This window comes from Miscanthus floridulus, chromosome 11 (assembly GCF_019320115.1).
Source record: "Miscanthus floridulus cultivar M001 chromosome 11, ASM1932011v1, whole genome shotgun sequence".
Taxonomy (NCBI): domain Eukaryota; kingdom Viridiplantae; phylum Streptophyta; class Magnoliopsida; order Poales; family Poaceae; genus Miscanthus; species Miscanthus floridulus.
In genome coordinates, this window is record NC_089590.1 from 89,124,452 (window position 1) to 89,137,921 (window position 13,470).

Below are 13,470 nucleotides of genomic sequence, written 5' to 3' on the forward strand. Positions count from 1 at the left end.
GGAGGCCTCCTCCTTCTCCCGCAGCGCCTTGAACTCGTCCGTGGAGGCGTCGAAATGCTCGAGCAGGTCGTCGTTGAGGGCGACGAGCCAATCGTGTGCGTCGTCGAGGTCGCCGCCCCGGGGAACGGCTGCTGCTGCCGCGTCGGGAGAAGCAGGGCCGCGCCGAGCACGCCGAGGGAGGCGTCGGCCTTGGCGGCCGCGGCGCCGAAGGGGGATTTGAAGGCCGGCGCCGAGGCCTTGTCTCGCTCGCCGCACCACCCGCCCAGCCGCTTGGAGGCAGGCACTTCTTCCTTCCCTTCTCCGTCGGCCAGTTCTCCTTCCTCCCCTTCTCCGCCGGTCGATGGTCCTTCCTCCCCTTCCCCGTCGGCCAAATGCCAGGGGCAGGAGCTTAGGGGCGTTTTGGTCATCCTAAACATGCACATGTCAAGTTTAATCACAATTAGTCCACCAAACCAAACGCTGTCTGATTAAAATTTAGGAGGTAGTTTAGCTGACTAAATTTAGGAGCTGGGAACCAAACATGCCCTTAGCTACTAAAATCAGTGACTAAACTTTAGTTACTTCTGTTTGGTTTTAGTGACTAAAAGTGACTAAAGACCATTAAAGCAGGTCAATTAAGACCAAACTAGCTCTAATGAATGCCCAAATCAGGGTGGGGGACCAGCAATAATGAGGTGCAGCCCTTGTCCACTGGACACTTTAGCCCACTTTTAGCTACTCTTGGATGACTAATTTGACTAAACTACTTTAATCATTTTTAAGTCAGTTTGTTTGGTAGTTTAGTAGCTAAAGTGACTAAAGTTTAGTCTAGAAACTAAACTTTAGCAGGGGGAACCAAATAAGATCTTAAGTCTCTGAACTAAACTTTAGTCTAGGAACTAAACTTTAGTTTTAGGGTATTTGGTTTAGATGACTAAAAGAGACTAGAACTGTAAAAAAAAGACAAAAACGTCTCTATTATTTGTCTAGGATCTTTGCTGCTGCCACAGTAATAAGAGGGCATGGGTGTTTTTTTTGGCCCTTTAGTCACCTCTTTGGTGACTAGATGACTAAACTTATTTAGTCACTTTTTAGTCAACTTATTTGATAAAAAAGTGACTAAAAAGGACTAAAGTGGGGTCACTAAACTTTAGTCACCCCAAACCAAATAGGCCCTTAGTAATAGGCTACACTAATCTTTTCAATTAGGGAGCAAACCAGCTAGGCAAGCTTTTTTTACAACAAACGAATTTATTTCAGCAGCAAGAAGCTGCAAGCAGCCGAACAGACTGTATGTTTACATGACTCAGTGGATCCAAGAGAGGGCACCATCTGGAATGGGAACTGTAAAAGCACGCAAGCTCAAAAGATAAATCATGAGGAACAAAGGCAGAGAATGCCTGTCTAGCCAGAGCATCAGCCGTAGCGTTGAGGTTCCTATTAATTTTACAGATCTTTGACTACCTGTTTGGCTGGTATTAAAGCCAACTGATAAGCCGGCTGAAGCTATTTTGTTGTGAGAGAAAAATACTGTAGATTCTAGCTGATAAGTCGGCTGATAAGTTCAAGTGAAGGATTTGATCCTCCAGTCTGAAGGATAACTCTGATCCACTGCATTGAGAAAATGGACTAACTGCTGACAATCTGATAAAAAGGTGGTGGTGTTAAAGTTGAGGAGGTCGCTGATTGTTGCTGCGAGTGCTAGAGCAGCTGCCTCCGCCATGAGCACCGAGTGAACACCTGAGACGCGTGCCCTGATATAGACTGTCTGTGTTGGTTGTACCTGCGGATTGACAAAGAATACTCCAAGCCCTGCCGATCTACGAGGCATAGCCGGTTGATCAGGTAGCAAGGAGGCATCAACATAGCATCTTATACCTGCAATTAGAGCCGGCACCTGAATGGTGTACCTGTCCATCTGGGCAGCAGCACATTGCTGTGTCTGGCGCTCGGGCTTGAGGTGTTGCTGCAGAAATCTGCGTACCTTGGATTGAAGTGGCGCCTTCCCGTGGTAGCTGATCATGCCCCGCCTGCTGTGAAGTAGCAGTTTGGTCACCAGCTGTGTTGGGATCTGTGTTAAATCCACTGTTGGCACCTGCAATGCAAGTTTGAGTTGGCCTATGTGCAGCCATATTCAGCCTGCTCGGCTGGGGCTGAAACGATCGTATATGATCGTGAATTATTATTGCTGACTGATTTGATGTGAGAGAAAAATATTGTTTTGACTGAAAATTTACAATCGTTTACGACCAAGCGAACAGGCTGATTAGTTTTTTTTTCCGATCCAGTCTTGTTAGCTTTACAATCAACACACATGATAAACGGGACAGTAGTGGACACATGGTGATCCGACAAGACATCTTCGCTCATAACCCGTTGCATCCACGAAACTTCTTGCTTTCTTAGCTAGGGAAAAAGTAAGTTAATTCTTTTTTAACGCGCTAGATCACATGGGGGGCTTAAGTGCAGATTGTTCCCACGTGCTAAGGAGTTCGAATCACTTGAACTTATAACTAGTAGAAGCTAAAAGAATTATTCTAGTTCATCAAAACATGTAGATTAGATAGATGAATTGGTTTTTTAATACATACCTCGACTAACTATAGTCTGTTAAGTTGGCAAACCTAGCTACTTGGGATTAATATATGGAATTTTAGCAACAGAATTGCTCTTTAGTTTTCCCTTCTGAAAACTTTGTTGTCTTTATGGCTCAAAGCTTTGCTTTTGAGATTCCCTGGACCGTTTTACGCCTGCTTGTAATAATGAACAGCCATATGCATTAGTCAATACAGAAGCTGGGATATTAATATATTCCCTTTTTTTCTAAAATGGGTCCATAATTTTTTTTATTTCGGGAATGCAAACACCACCCTATTAAACCTAGCTAATGAGACTAAACCTAACTAATTGGGATCAATAAAACTTTTAATTTGAGATGCAAACATCACTTAAAAAAGTTTAGTTGGCCAAACTTTATCCGTCTAATTTTTAGTTTGAATTAATAGATGCTAGTACTAGAAGATCCAAATACCCTGATTGTAAGGGCTTGTTCGGTAGAATTCTCCCCTAGCTTCGTAAAGTTGTTTTTCAGCTTCTCTTACTAAATAGGTTTTGATGAAATAATTTCTTTCTAAAAGTTGTTTTTCAGCTTCTCTCATATGCATAGTTCTCAGTTTTTTTTGGCTATCTTCCCTATGAGATTGTTTTAACAAATGTTTTTATAAATAACTTTAGCTTTACTAGTAAAGTTGCTTTATGAAATCAAAACTCAAAAACTACTTAACTAGAGCTGTATGTGTTAAATCGCTCGGATTCTGTTGAGGGGCCGTTTGGATCCTTTTATTTTAGAGGAATTGAAATCTACATAATGGATTAGGATATTTGGCTTGAAATTTGATATTCCATAACATTCTCAAGCTCACAAATAAGCCTATCTCAAGTTTATAGTGTAGGAGATGAAAATAGATTCTATAGATCACTATAAACAAATATATTATATATATAACTATATTAGCTTAATTAATCTATGTCTAAATTATAATTATTAGAATAAATTTCATTCATGGATTCAAACGGGTCCTGAGTGAAACTGACCCAAGTAAGGGGAGACGGGCAGGGGAACTGTGTAGCCTGTAGCCCGTGTAGGGCGTGGCTTTCAGCCTTTCAGAGTTTCAGGTTTCCACGTCCCACGGCTGCGTATCCGTTCGAGTTCGCTGATGCCTTGTTTACGACAAAATCCAATCCCTATTCGAAGGTACCTTACCTATGCCTATGACTTGCAGCGTGTTCGCAGTGACAAGAAATGGTTCACACAAACGGAATACATCGGGTTTGCAAATTGTTACGGTGGTGCAGTGTGTGAATCCTGCACCCCGTTCGTTTGCTTATAAGCCGTATTTTTCTGTGTCAAAGAACGATACTTTTCTCTCACAATAAATTGGCCAACCGTACTTTTAGTCATGGCTTATCAGTCAAGCGAACAGAACACTGAATCGTACTTGATCGTTTCCTAATTGAGTATATGGACTATGGATCTGCCAAACTGTCCATGGTGGTGCCTCAAGTTGTGCGGTTTGGTGTCGTTAGACAGGTTGTTGTGTTTGAGTTATTTTAGTTGGGTCGTTTCGATCAAGTTGGAGTAAATAGTGGCGTGAATTGTGATAGTTGTCTTCGTGTTAGGATGAGTGGAACACTCTTCTCAGTTATATGATTTTTGACCTAATTTTCATTTAAAAAACTAGGAGGACACTTGTCTTTTTTTTTTGTCTTACTTCGTCTAGTAAAAATCACGGCAAAACTTTTGCCGCCCTTTCTTAAAAAAAAAAAATCTGTCAAACTGATGCGGAGACTCTGCTGTCGTCTCCGTCTTTCCAACACAAACACACTTTTATCCCAGAACTTGAGAGGCCATGATTAGTTTTCTAAACAAGAGAAGGGTGGGACGAATCGAACAAGGCCTGATCCGCGAAGTCCGGAAACTGAATTCGGTACTACACCACCAGGTTCCATGCTTGTCACTTTGTCAGGTAATAAGGGCCTCTGCTGAACATGAAACCGTGATCCCATCAGGCATCAGCATATGAGATGGTGTAGTGTAAATAGCTTGGTGCTGTCAGCTGTCATGAAAGAGGACAGTCCAGGATTTCAGATTATCATGCTTGCCATGACTGATTGCTCTGTCTAGATCTCACGGATAACTTGTCATGAACTCAAAGCTCTTCCAGATTTCACGCCAGTACGTACAGTGTACAGAACAGAATCAGAATGGTCACTCGATCGTACGCTGTGGAATACTCGAATCAAGTGGCAGAACTTTTCATCACCATCGTCGTCATGTATACTCTACATATCTACAATCAGGGGGAGCAACCGGCAAGGTCCCAAGCCCAGCTCGGTCGCTGAAGAACAAGACGAACATCACCGTCGTCCAACTATGGCTAGCTAGTTAGGTTCCCAGCAGCTGAGGTACATGACGGTCCTCATCCCCTCCTCCGCGGCCTTATCCACCCGCCTCTTCTTCTCCGCCGCCGGGGCCAGCTTCTTGGCCTGCGCGGCGAAGCTGCTGCGCACGTTGGCCTTGGCGGTCCGGTGGATGCATCGCAGCGCGTAGTTCCAGCGGCAGAGGCCCGCCTGGTCCTTGAGCGCCTCCACGGCGCCCACGCTCATCGCCACCATCCACGACGCCTTGGCTGCACCTGCCATCTCCTGATGGTCTGGTCTTCCTCCTTCTCCCTCGAGAGCGCGGTCACTGATCGTTTGTAGCAAGTGAGGTTGCTTGTGTTAGATGATAAGCATATCTGTTGGTCTGGGTTCATTGTATCTTAGACTCATGGATGCGTGTATTGTAGATGGGAGGTGATCCTTGATTGTAGGACTCTCCTTGTTTTCTTGTTGTAACCATATATGTGTACATGCCACCGCCTATATAACACGCAACCGTGGACCTGAGAAGGTACCACGTTCCACCAATTCTCACATGGTAATCAGAGCATCTATCCTAGCGGAAAAACATGGCGCTTGCATCCTCTTCCACCGCCGCCGCCCTTGCCGGTTTTTCCCCTCTCGGCATGTTCCCGGTCACGGAGAAGTTGACCAGGAATAATCATCCTATGTGGAAGCTCCAAGTCCTCTCCGGCCTCCGAGGTGCGGAGATGGAAAAGTTCATCGACCCGACGGAGAAGCCGCCGGAGAAGTTCATTCCCCCCAAGGCCGAGGCGGACGATGGGAAGCCGGCCGCAGATGCGGCACCCATTCTGAATCCTGAGTTCAAGAAGTGGGTAGCCCAAGATCAGCAAGTCCTTTCCTACCTGCTTGGATCCCTCTCTCGCGAGATCGGATCTCAGATCACTGCGGTGACCACCGCAGCGGAGGCGTGGACTGCGATTCAGGCGCTTCATGCGTCACAATCAAGAGCCCGAATCATCAGCACAAGAATGGCTCTTGCTACCGCGTCCAAGGGTGCATCCTCGATCAACGAGTTCTTCACGAAGATGAAGGCTCTGGGAGACGAGATGGCATCTGCCGGACGTAAGCTCGAAGATGAGGAACTCATCTCCTACATCTTGACCGGGCTAGATCAGGAATATGATCCAGTGGTGACAGCGGTGGCGGCGCGAGTTGAACCGATCACCGTAAACGAGCTCTATGCGCAGCTTATCTCCTTTGAGCAGCGCATGGAGGCCAGGAGTGGGGGACAGCAGTCCTCTGTGAACATGGCCACCAAGGGTGGCCGTGGTGGCAGCAACTACAACAACAACGCGCGCGGTGGCGGGCGTGGAGGCCGTGGTGGCGGCCGCGGACAGAAAGGAGGACGCAGTGGCGGGCGTTTTGAACCAGACGTCTATTGCCAAGTCTGTGGCAAGGAAGGACACCCGGCCTACCGATGCTTCAAACGGTATGATTCATCTTATCAGGGTCCTCCACAAAAGACTGCTGCTGCTGCCACCAGTTCATACGGTGTCGACACAAATTGGTACATGGACACTGGAGCCACGGATCATGTCACTGGCGAGCTGGAGAAGTTGACCGTCCATGACAAGTATCACGGCGGTGATCAGGTGCATGCTGCAAACGGGGCAGGTATGGAGATTGCTAATGTTGGTCACAGTTATTTGCATTCACCTAATCTTCATCTCCGAAATATTCTTCATGTCCCACAAGCACATAAAAATCTCTGTTCTGTAAATCGACTCGCTCGTGATAATAATGTTTTTCTTGAATTCCACCCCCACCATTTTTCCATTAAAGAACAGGTGTCGAAGAAAATCCTACACACAGGCAGATGTGAGGGGGGCCTCTATCCTTTGAAGCTACCATCCAAGTCGTCTCCAAATAAACAAGCCTTTGGTGCAGTCAAGCCTTCCACTTCACTATGGCATCGTAGGCTGGGCCATGCATCATCTCGGGTCATCCAGCAGGTCCTAAGCCGCCATAAGCTTCCTGTTTCCCATAGTCAAAATAATACTAGGGTGTGTGATGCATGTCAGTTAGGCAAGAGTCATCAATTGCCTTACCCTAGATCTACCAGTGTGTCGAGTCATCCTATGAATCTCGTTTTTTCCGATGTATGGGGCCCTGCCCCCAACTCTATTGGTCGCCATAATTATTATGTGAGTTTCATTGATGATCACAGTAAGTTTGTCTGGATATATTTGTTGAAACACAAATCTGAAGTCTATCAGTGTTTTCAAGATTTTCAAAAACTTGTTGAGCGACAATTTGATCGGAAAATTCGTGCCATACAAACAGATTGGGGAGGGGAATATCAAGCACTAAACTCCTTTTTCAGGCGCATAGGTGTAGAACATCATGTTTCATGCCCTCATGCGCATCAACAAAATGGGTCGGCCGAACGCAAGCACCGACACATTGTCGAGATGGGTCTCACCCTCCTTGCACACGCCTCTATGCCTCTAAAATTCTGGGATGAAGCCTTTCTCACTGCAGTCTTTCTTATAAATCGCTTGCCGTCTAAAATCATTGATGACAAAACCCCCTTTGAGAAACTCTTTGGCCGTCCACCAGAATACACCTTCCTACGCACCTTTGGCTGCGCTGTATGGCCAAATTTGCGCCCATACAATTCCAAGAAACTTGAATTCAGATCCCAGCAATGTGTGTTTCTAGGATATAGCAATATGCACAAAGGTTTCAAATGCTTAGACCCAAAAGAAGGGAGAGTTTACATATCCCGGGATGTTGTCTTCGATGAAGAAGTTTTTCCTTTCTCCTCTCTCCATCCCAACGCAGGAGCACAGCTTCGAGCCGAGCTTGCTCTCCTTCCTGATATCCTTAAGAACCCTTCCTCGGATTTTGAGAATGCAAAAATTGGTGACCAGCATTTGTTTTCTCCTGTCTTTACTAACCGGCCATCGAGCCATGCACCGTATGTTGATGGTACAGGAACAAACCATGGCGAAAACGCTGCAGGGACAAGAAAAACTGCTACTGTTGGCAGGCATTATTGGCTGTGTCACCCATCCAGCAACAGCGCAGCGGCCGAGGCAGATCCGTCTGGTACGACTGTGGCAGCATCAGGCAGTCAGGCGCGATCACCTTCGGGATTGGAATCTGGGGCCTCGCCGATCCTATCCCAGGGCGGATCATCTGTGGCTGAGTCTGTGGCCACACCGCCTGGATCGGTCTCTTCGACACCGCGAACTGATCCCAGCGAGGGGGCGCTGGATCACGCACGGGATTCGATGGTGATCCTCCCAGGTGGATCTTCTGCAAATGAGCTCTCTGCAACCCTGTCATCCACGGGAGCCGGTGCTTCTGCACCTACTTCTGATGCTCCAGCTGCTGCCGCCGATCCTCAAAGACCGGTTACTCGGCTTCAACATGGGATAGTAAAGCCCAAGGAGTACACGGATGGTACAGTACGCTGGTGCATGAACGCACTGATCAAAACTGAGGAGCCGAGCTCGTTGGAAGAAGCACTCCGAGATCAAAAATGGACATCTGCCATGGAAAACGAACACCAAGCCTTGCTGAGAAACAAGACGTGGCATCTTGTTCCTCGGCCCAAGGGGAGAAACGTCATTGGATGCAAATGGGTTTATAAAGTGAAGCGCAAAGCTGATGGCACTGTGGACAGATACAAAGCTCGGTTGGTTGCTAAGGGTTTTAAGCAACGTTATGGCATTGACTATGAAGACACTTTCAGTCCTGTTGTGAAAGCTGCCACTATACGGCTGATTTTATCTATTGCAGTATCAAGAGACTGGTCACTTCGTCAACTTGATGTCCAAAATGCTTTTCTCCATGGGTATCTAGAAGAAGAAGTATATATGCACCAACCACCTGGCTATGAAGACAAGACGCATCCAAATTATGTTTGCAAGTTGGACAAAGCTCTCTACGGGCTAAAGCAAGCACCAAGGGCTTGGTATGCAAGATTGTGCAAGAGGCTGCAAGAGTTGGGATTTGTTCCATCCAAAGCTGACACGTCATTGTTCTACTATAGCCGGGGTGAGTATACTATTTATATACTAGTATATGTTGATGATATTATTGTTGCTAGCTCTTCTCCCAAAGCTACAGCAGCATTGCTTAAGGATCTGCAGAAGGATTTTGCATTGAAGGACTTGGGTGATTTACACTACTTCCTTGGGATAGAGGTGAGGAGGAGCAACGATGGGCTTGTGCTTTCACAGGGCAGGTATGCTGCGGATATTTTGTCCAGGACCGGCATGGACAAGGCCAAAAGTGTTGATACACCTCTTGCTGTTTCTGAAAAATTGAGATTGACAGATGGTGCTACACTTGGGGCAGAGGATGCTACACACTATAGAAGTGTGGTTGGGGCGCTGCAGTACTTAACACTAACAAGACCGGATATATCCTTTTCGGTGAACAAGGTGTGCCAGTACTTACATGCTCCAACTACAACTCACTGGAGCGCCGTCAAGAGGATCCTGAGGTATGTTAGTGGGACAAGGAATTTTGGACTCAAGATCAAGAGATCACAGTCAATGATTATAAGTGCCTTTTCAGATGCTGATTGGGCTGGTTGCCTAGATGATAGGCGGTCTACAGGAGGCTTTGCTGTTTTTCTTGGCAGTAACCTTGTATCTTGGATAGCCAGGAAACAGGCCACCGTATCAAGGTCTAGCACGGAAGCAGAATACAAAGCTTTGGCCAATGCTACAGCAGAAATGATGTGGGTTCAGAAACTTTTGACCGAACTCAAGGTAGCACATCCATCGGCTGCTCGATTGTGGTGTGATAATCTAGGGGCAAAGTACTTGTCAGCTAATCCCGTGTTTCATGCTAGAACCAAACACATAGAGATAGACTTCCACTTTGTCAGAGAACGAGTGGCACAGAAACTCTTGGACATACGGTTCATCAACTCCGGAGATCAGTTGGCAGATGGGTTCACTAAGGCCATCACTGCTGCGAAGCTTAGACAGTTTAGGATCAATCCCAACCTTGTAAGTGGCTGAGATTGAGGGGGAGTGTTAGATGATAAGCATATCTGTTGGTCTGGGTTCATTGTATCTTAGACTCATGGATGCGTGTATTGTAGATGGGAGGTGATCCTTGATTGTAGGACTCTCCTTGTTTTCTTGTTGTAACCATATATATGTACATGCCACCGCCTATATAATACGCAACCGTGGACCTGAGAAGGTACCACGTTCCACCAATTCTCACAGCTTGATGCCGTGTTGAGGTGGAGAGGCTGGTCGGGGCAGGTGGGTTTATATGTACCGGCGGGCGGCGGGAGGCCGGGACGGGGCGGTGGCGGAAACGGATGGGCGCGGACCCTGGTTTTCCTGGATACCGGGGGCTCTCGCTCACTGCCGCCTGCGGCTCGCTTTCTTGCGCGCCGGCCCAGTGGGTCTCCCACTTGACTTGTCGTCTTGTTTATTCGCGGTGGTTCGTCCTGTCCTCCGGCCTCCGCGTCGTGCGCAGAGACAGGGACGCGTGCCGCGCAAACGCAGATCACCGTCATCATCTTTGCATTGTACCTGGACTGTTTGGGATTAGAGAATAGAGATGGGCACACTTCGCGGCGGTAGTAGTTTTATCAGATCTGTGGTGGCCGGCTGTGCATCGTCTTGCTTTCAGCAAACAGGAACGAGGGATCCTAGGTTGTAGCGATCTAATAATGAAATCCATCGCGTGGAACGATGAGCAAGATTCTATGGATCAATCGATGCAGCCGTCCAGGAATCTTCTCACGTCCAGGAATCTTCTCACGTTCTTGGTGATCGTCGTTGCTTATTAAGAGCAAGGCTAATAATACAGCCGGCTTGCTGGCTGTAAGGTTTTTTTAGCCTTCTCTTAGCCTACTCATACAGTAGTTAGCTCTTTACAGTTAATACATGGCCCACTTGTCTCTCTCACAGACTTTCTTGGTTCTTGTGCCCAAGCCGGCTGTAAGCTTACAGCCTGCTTCTCCTCTCTCTCCTCCCCTCTCTCCTCCGCCTCAGCATTTAGTCGGCTTACAGCCTGCTATTATACTTGCTCTAAGACAATCCATCCGTTTTTAACACGCCTGGCGCTGAATCACACGGGTATAGCTGCAGATTGTTATTGTTACCGCACAAGTGCACAACACGGTGTTGGACCGAGCAGGGCCTGCAGAGTGTGAGACAGTGAGAGTGACGTTTTTGGCATAACCAGACGCCACAGCACATGGTTTTTCCTTGATACCACTGCCTTATCCTTTGGAGCGTTTGCTAACGCAACTTTTACATACATGAATGTTCTCCGTGGTGTGATTTGTGTGACACTGTACCGTGATACTGGCTCATATCATATCGTCTCGTTCTTACGCCAAAATAAAAATATCATGTCGTCCATCAATATGTTTCAACAACTAAACAAGATTTTACGCTTCGATTCCCGTGCAACTTTGGTCCGCCAAACATTTTTTTTTTTACAAACAGCTCTGGTCCAAAGATCAAAACAACTAGACAGAGACCGACCATGCAATCACCCAACACCGCGAGTGGCTGAGGCGTCGTCCCCACCCCTGCACCGGAGGGGGACGGAACGGATGGGCGCCGGGCGGGCCGGCGGCGCGGCTGAAACAGGTGGCCGCGAGCGATGGTTTTCCTGCATACCGGCAACGAGGGCTTGCTCGGCTGATTGGCCGAACTCGTCTCGTCCCGCGTCGCTTGCAGTTGCAGAGAGAGTGGGCACGGCCGCGCGGAACAGTGACCACCCTTCGATTCTCAATTTGGTGCCAGTAGCAGCAGCAAGTTTCAGTAAACAGGATTTGGTGCTAGTAGAGATTTCAGATTTACTACTTCCAAACTACTAGTACAGCTGACGCGTGGTTAGCTGTTTGTAGGAAGGAGCACAAAGTAGGAACTATAACCAAACTGAAATGGAGCCATGGAGACCCACTTTGCATAAGCACAGTTTGTCCTTGAACCTCGGAGACCATGATTAGTTTTCTCTTCGACGATGATCACGGTTGAGTAACGTGGACTGCGTGTCTCGTTGTATCAATTTTGTCCTCTAAGAGGTACTCCTAAACTGCTGTCACGGAATAGTAGAGATCTCAGAACCTGAAATTGCCATTACCGATCGTTCTGCTTGAGCACATGGTGGTACGAACAACACCGAATTCTTGTTTTGAACCCAAAGAATCAAAATTCCGATGCAAATCAGAACCATTCATATTACTCGTGTGAAGTAAAAGAACTTTTCGTCATCATCATGATCCTACTGGACCTATTTCCTACTTTATATTACAATCGCAGGAGCCAACGAGCCAGGTCTCAACCCAGGCCCCGGTTGCTGCCCTGCAAGCCGAGACAGAGACGGCTGAACTCAACACTGAAGCCTACTTCTAGTTTGGGCCCCAGCAGCTGAGGTACATGATGGTCCTCATCCCCTCCTCGGCCTTGTCCGCCCGCCTCTTCTCCGCCGGCGCCAGCTTCTTCTTGGCCTGCGCGAAGCTGGGAGCGTTGGCCTTGGCGGCCCGGTGGACGGACCGCAGCGCGTAGTTCCAGCGGCAGAGGCCCGCCTGGTCCTTGAGCGCCTCCACCGCGCCCACGCTCATCGCCACCATCCACGACGCCTTCGCTGCAGCGGCCATGTCTTGCTAGAGAGTGACTTCTGGTCGGTGATCGGTGCAGTTGCTGTGACTGAGTGAGATTGTTGTGTGTGTTGGGGTGGAGAGGCGAGGTGTGGCGGATGGGGTTATATATACCGGAGGGAGGACTGCAAACAAGCGGCCGCGGGTGCTGGTTTTCCTGGATACCGGGGGCCCTCGTTCCGCACCACTGATTGCCTTGTTTACGCCGCCGCAGGTCGCTTTCCCCGCACCGGCCCAGGTGCTCAGCTCACCTATCTCGTTCTCGTCGTCTTGTTTATTCGCGGCAGAAACGGCCGGTCTTCCGCGTCGCCGGCACAAACGAGGAAGAGCGTCCGCGCAACCGTTTCCGCCACAGCATACGATGCATCTTCTCTGTATCAGGACTGTTTGGGCTAGAGATTGACTGTACAGTTTGGTCTACCAATTACAGTACGAAGGAATCAAGCAAAGTAGATAATTTTTTTAATGTTTTATTATCCTACCAAGTGGTGGCCGCCCGTGAGTTGTCTGCGAACATGAAGAGGGAGGGAACTGCCAGATCTAGGACACTCACTCGAGGCGTCCAGCCGTCCAGGAATCTTCTCGCTTTCTTGATGAACCGGCAATAAGCTAATCCGTTTCTACGCACCGAGTCGCATGGGTTAGCTGCAGTGGTTACCGCGTGCTTTTGTAGCAGCAGTGAGAAGAGCCCGAGGCCGAGAGCGACGTAACCAGACCGCAGACGCTCTAGGACCTGGTTTTCATCGGCCCGTTCCCTTCGCTGAAAAAACAAAACATTATTTCAACTAATTTGTTGTGAGAAAAAAATACTGTTCCAGCTAAAAAAACAAGTTGAAAAATACGAATTATAAGAGAAGCGAACAGGGCTGAGCGATTGCTGATGCATGCAGTTTATGTGGGGGGAGATGGTATTTGAACATACGCTGTGCTGT

At 47.9% G+C, this 13,470-nt stretch overlaps 2 protein-coding genes and 1 non-coding gene across 3 annotated transcripts; 1 reads left to right on the forward strand and 2 right to left on the reverse strand.

Moving 5' to 3' along the window:
- Positions 1 to 4,770: 4,770 nt before the first annotated feature.
- On the reverse strand, positions 4,771 to 5,251 carry LOC136494378 (uncharacterized). Its single transcript, XM_066490544.1, has one exon. The coding sequence runs from the start codon at positions 5,179 to 5,181 to the stop codon at positions 4,921 to 4,923; it is 261 nt and encodes an 86-aa protein (XP_066346641.1). The 5' UTR covers positions 5,182 to 5,251; the 3' UTR covers positions 4,771 to 4,920.
- Positions 5,252 to 6,008: 757 nt separating this feature from the next.
- LOC136495058 (small nucleolar RNA Z247) lies at positions 6,009 to 6,147 on the forward strand. Its single transcript, XR_010768846.1, has one exon. It is a non-coding gene; the product is annotated as a small nucleolar RNA Z247 (small nucleolar RNA).
- Positions 6,148 to 12,092: 5,945 nt separating this feature from the next.
- LOC136493993 (uncharacterized) lies at positions 12,093 to 12,624 on the reverse strand. Its single transcript, XM_066490125.1, has one exon. It carries the CDS (start codon positions 12,536 to 12,538, stop codon positions 12,290 to 12,292), a length of 249 nt encoding a protein of 82 aa, XP_066346222.1. The 5' UTR covers positions 12,539 to 12,624; the 3' UTR covers positions 12,093 to 12,289.
- Between the last annotated feature and the right edge of the window lie 846 nt (positions 12,625 to 13,470).

Excerpts from the sequence above, each read along its gene's own strand:
- LOC136494378 (XM_066490544.1), bottom strand. The coding sequence starts at position 5,181 with ATGGCAGGTGCAGCCAAGGCGTCGTGGATGGTGGCGATGAGCGTGGGC.
- LOC136493993 (XM_066490125.1), bottom strand. The coding sequence starts at position 12,538 with ATGGCCGCTGCAGCGAAGGCGTCGTGGATGGTGGCGATGAGCGTGGGC.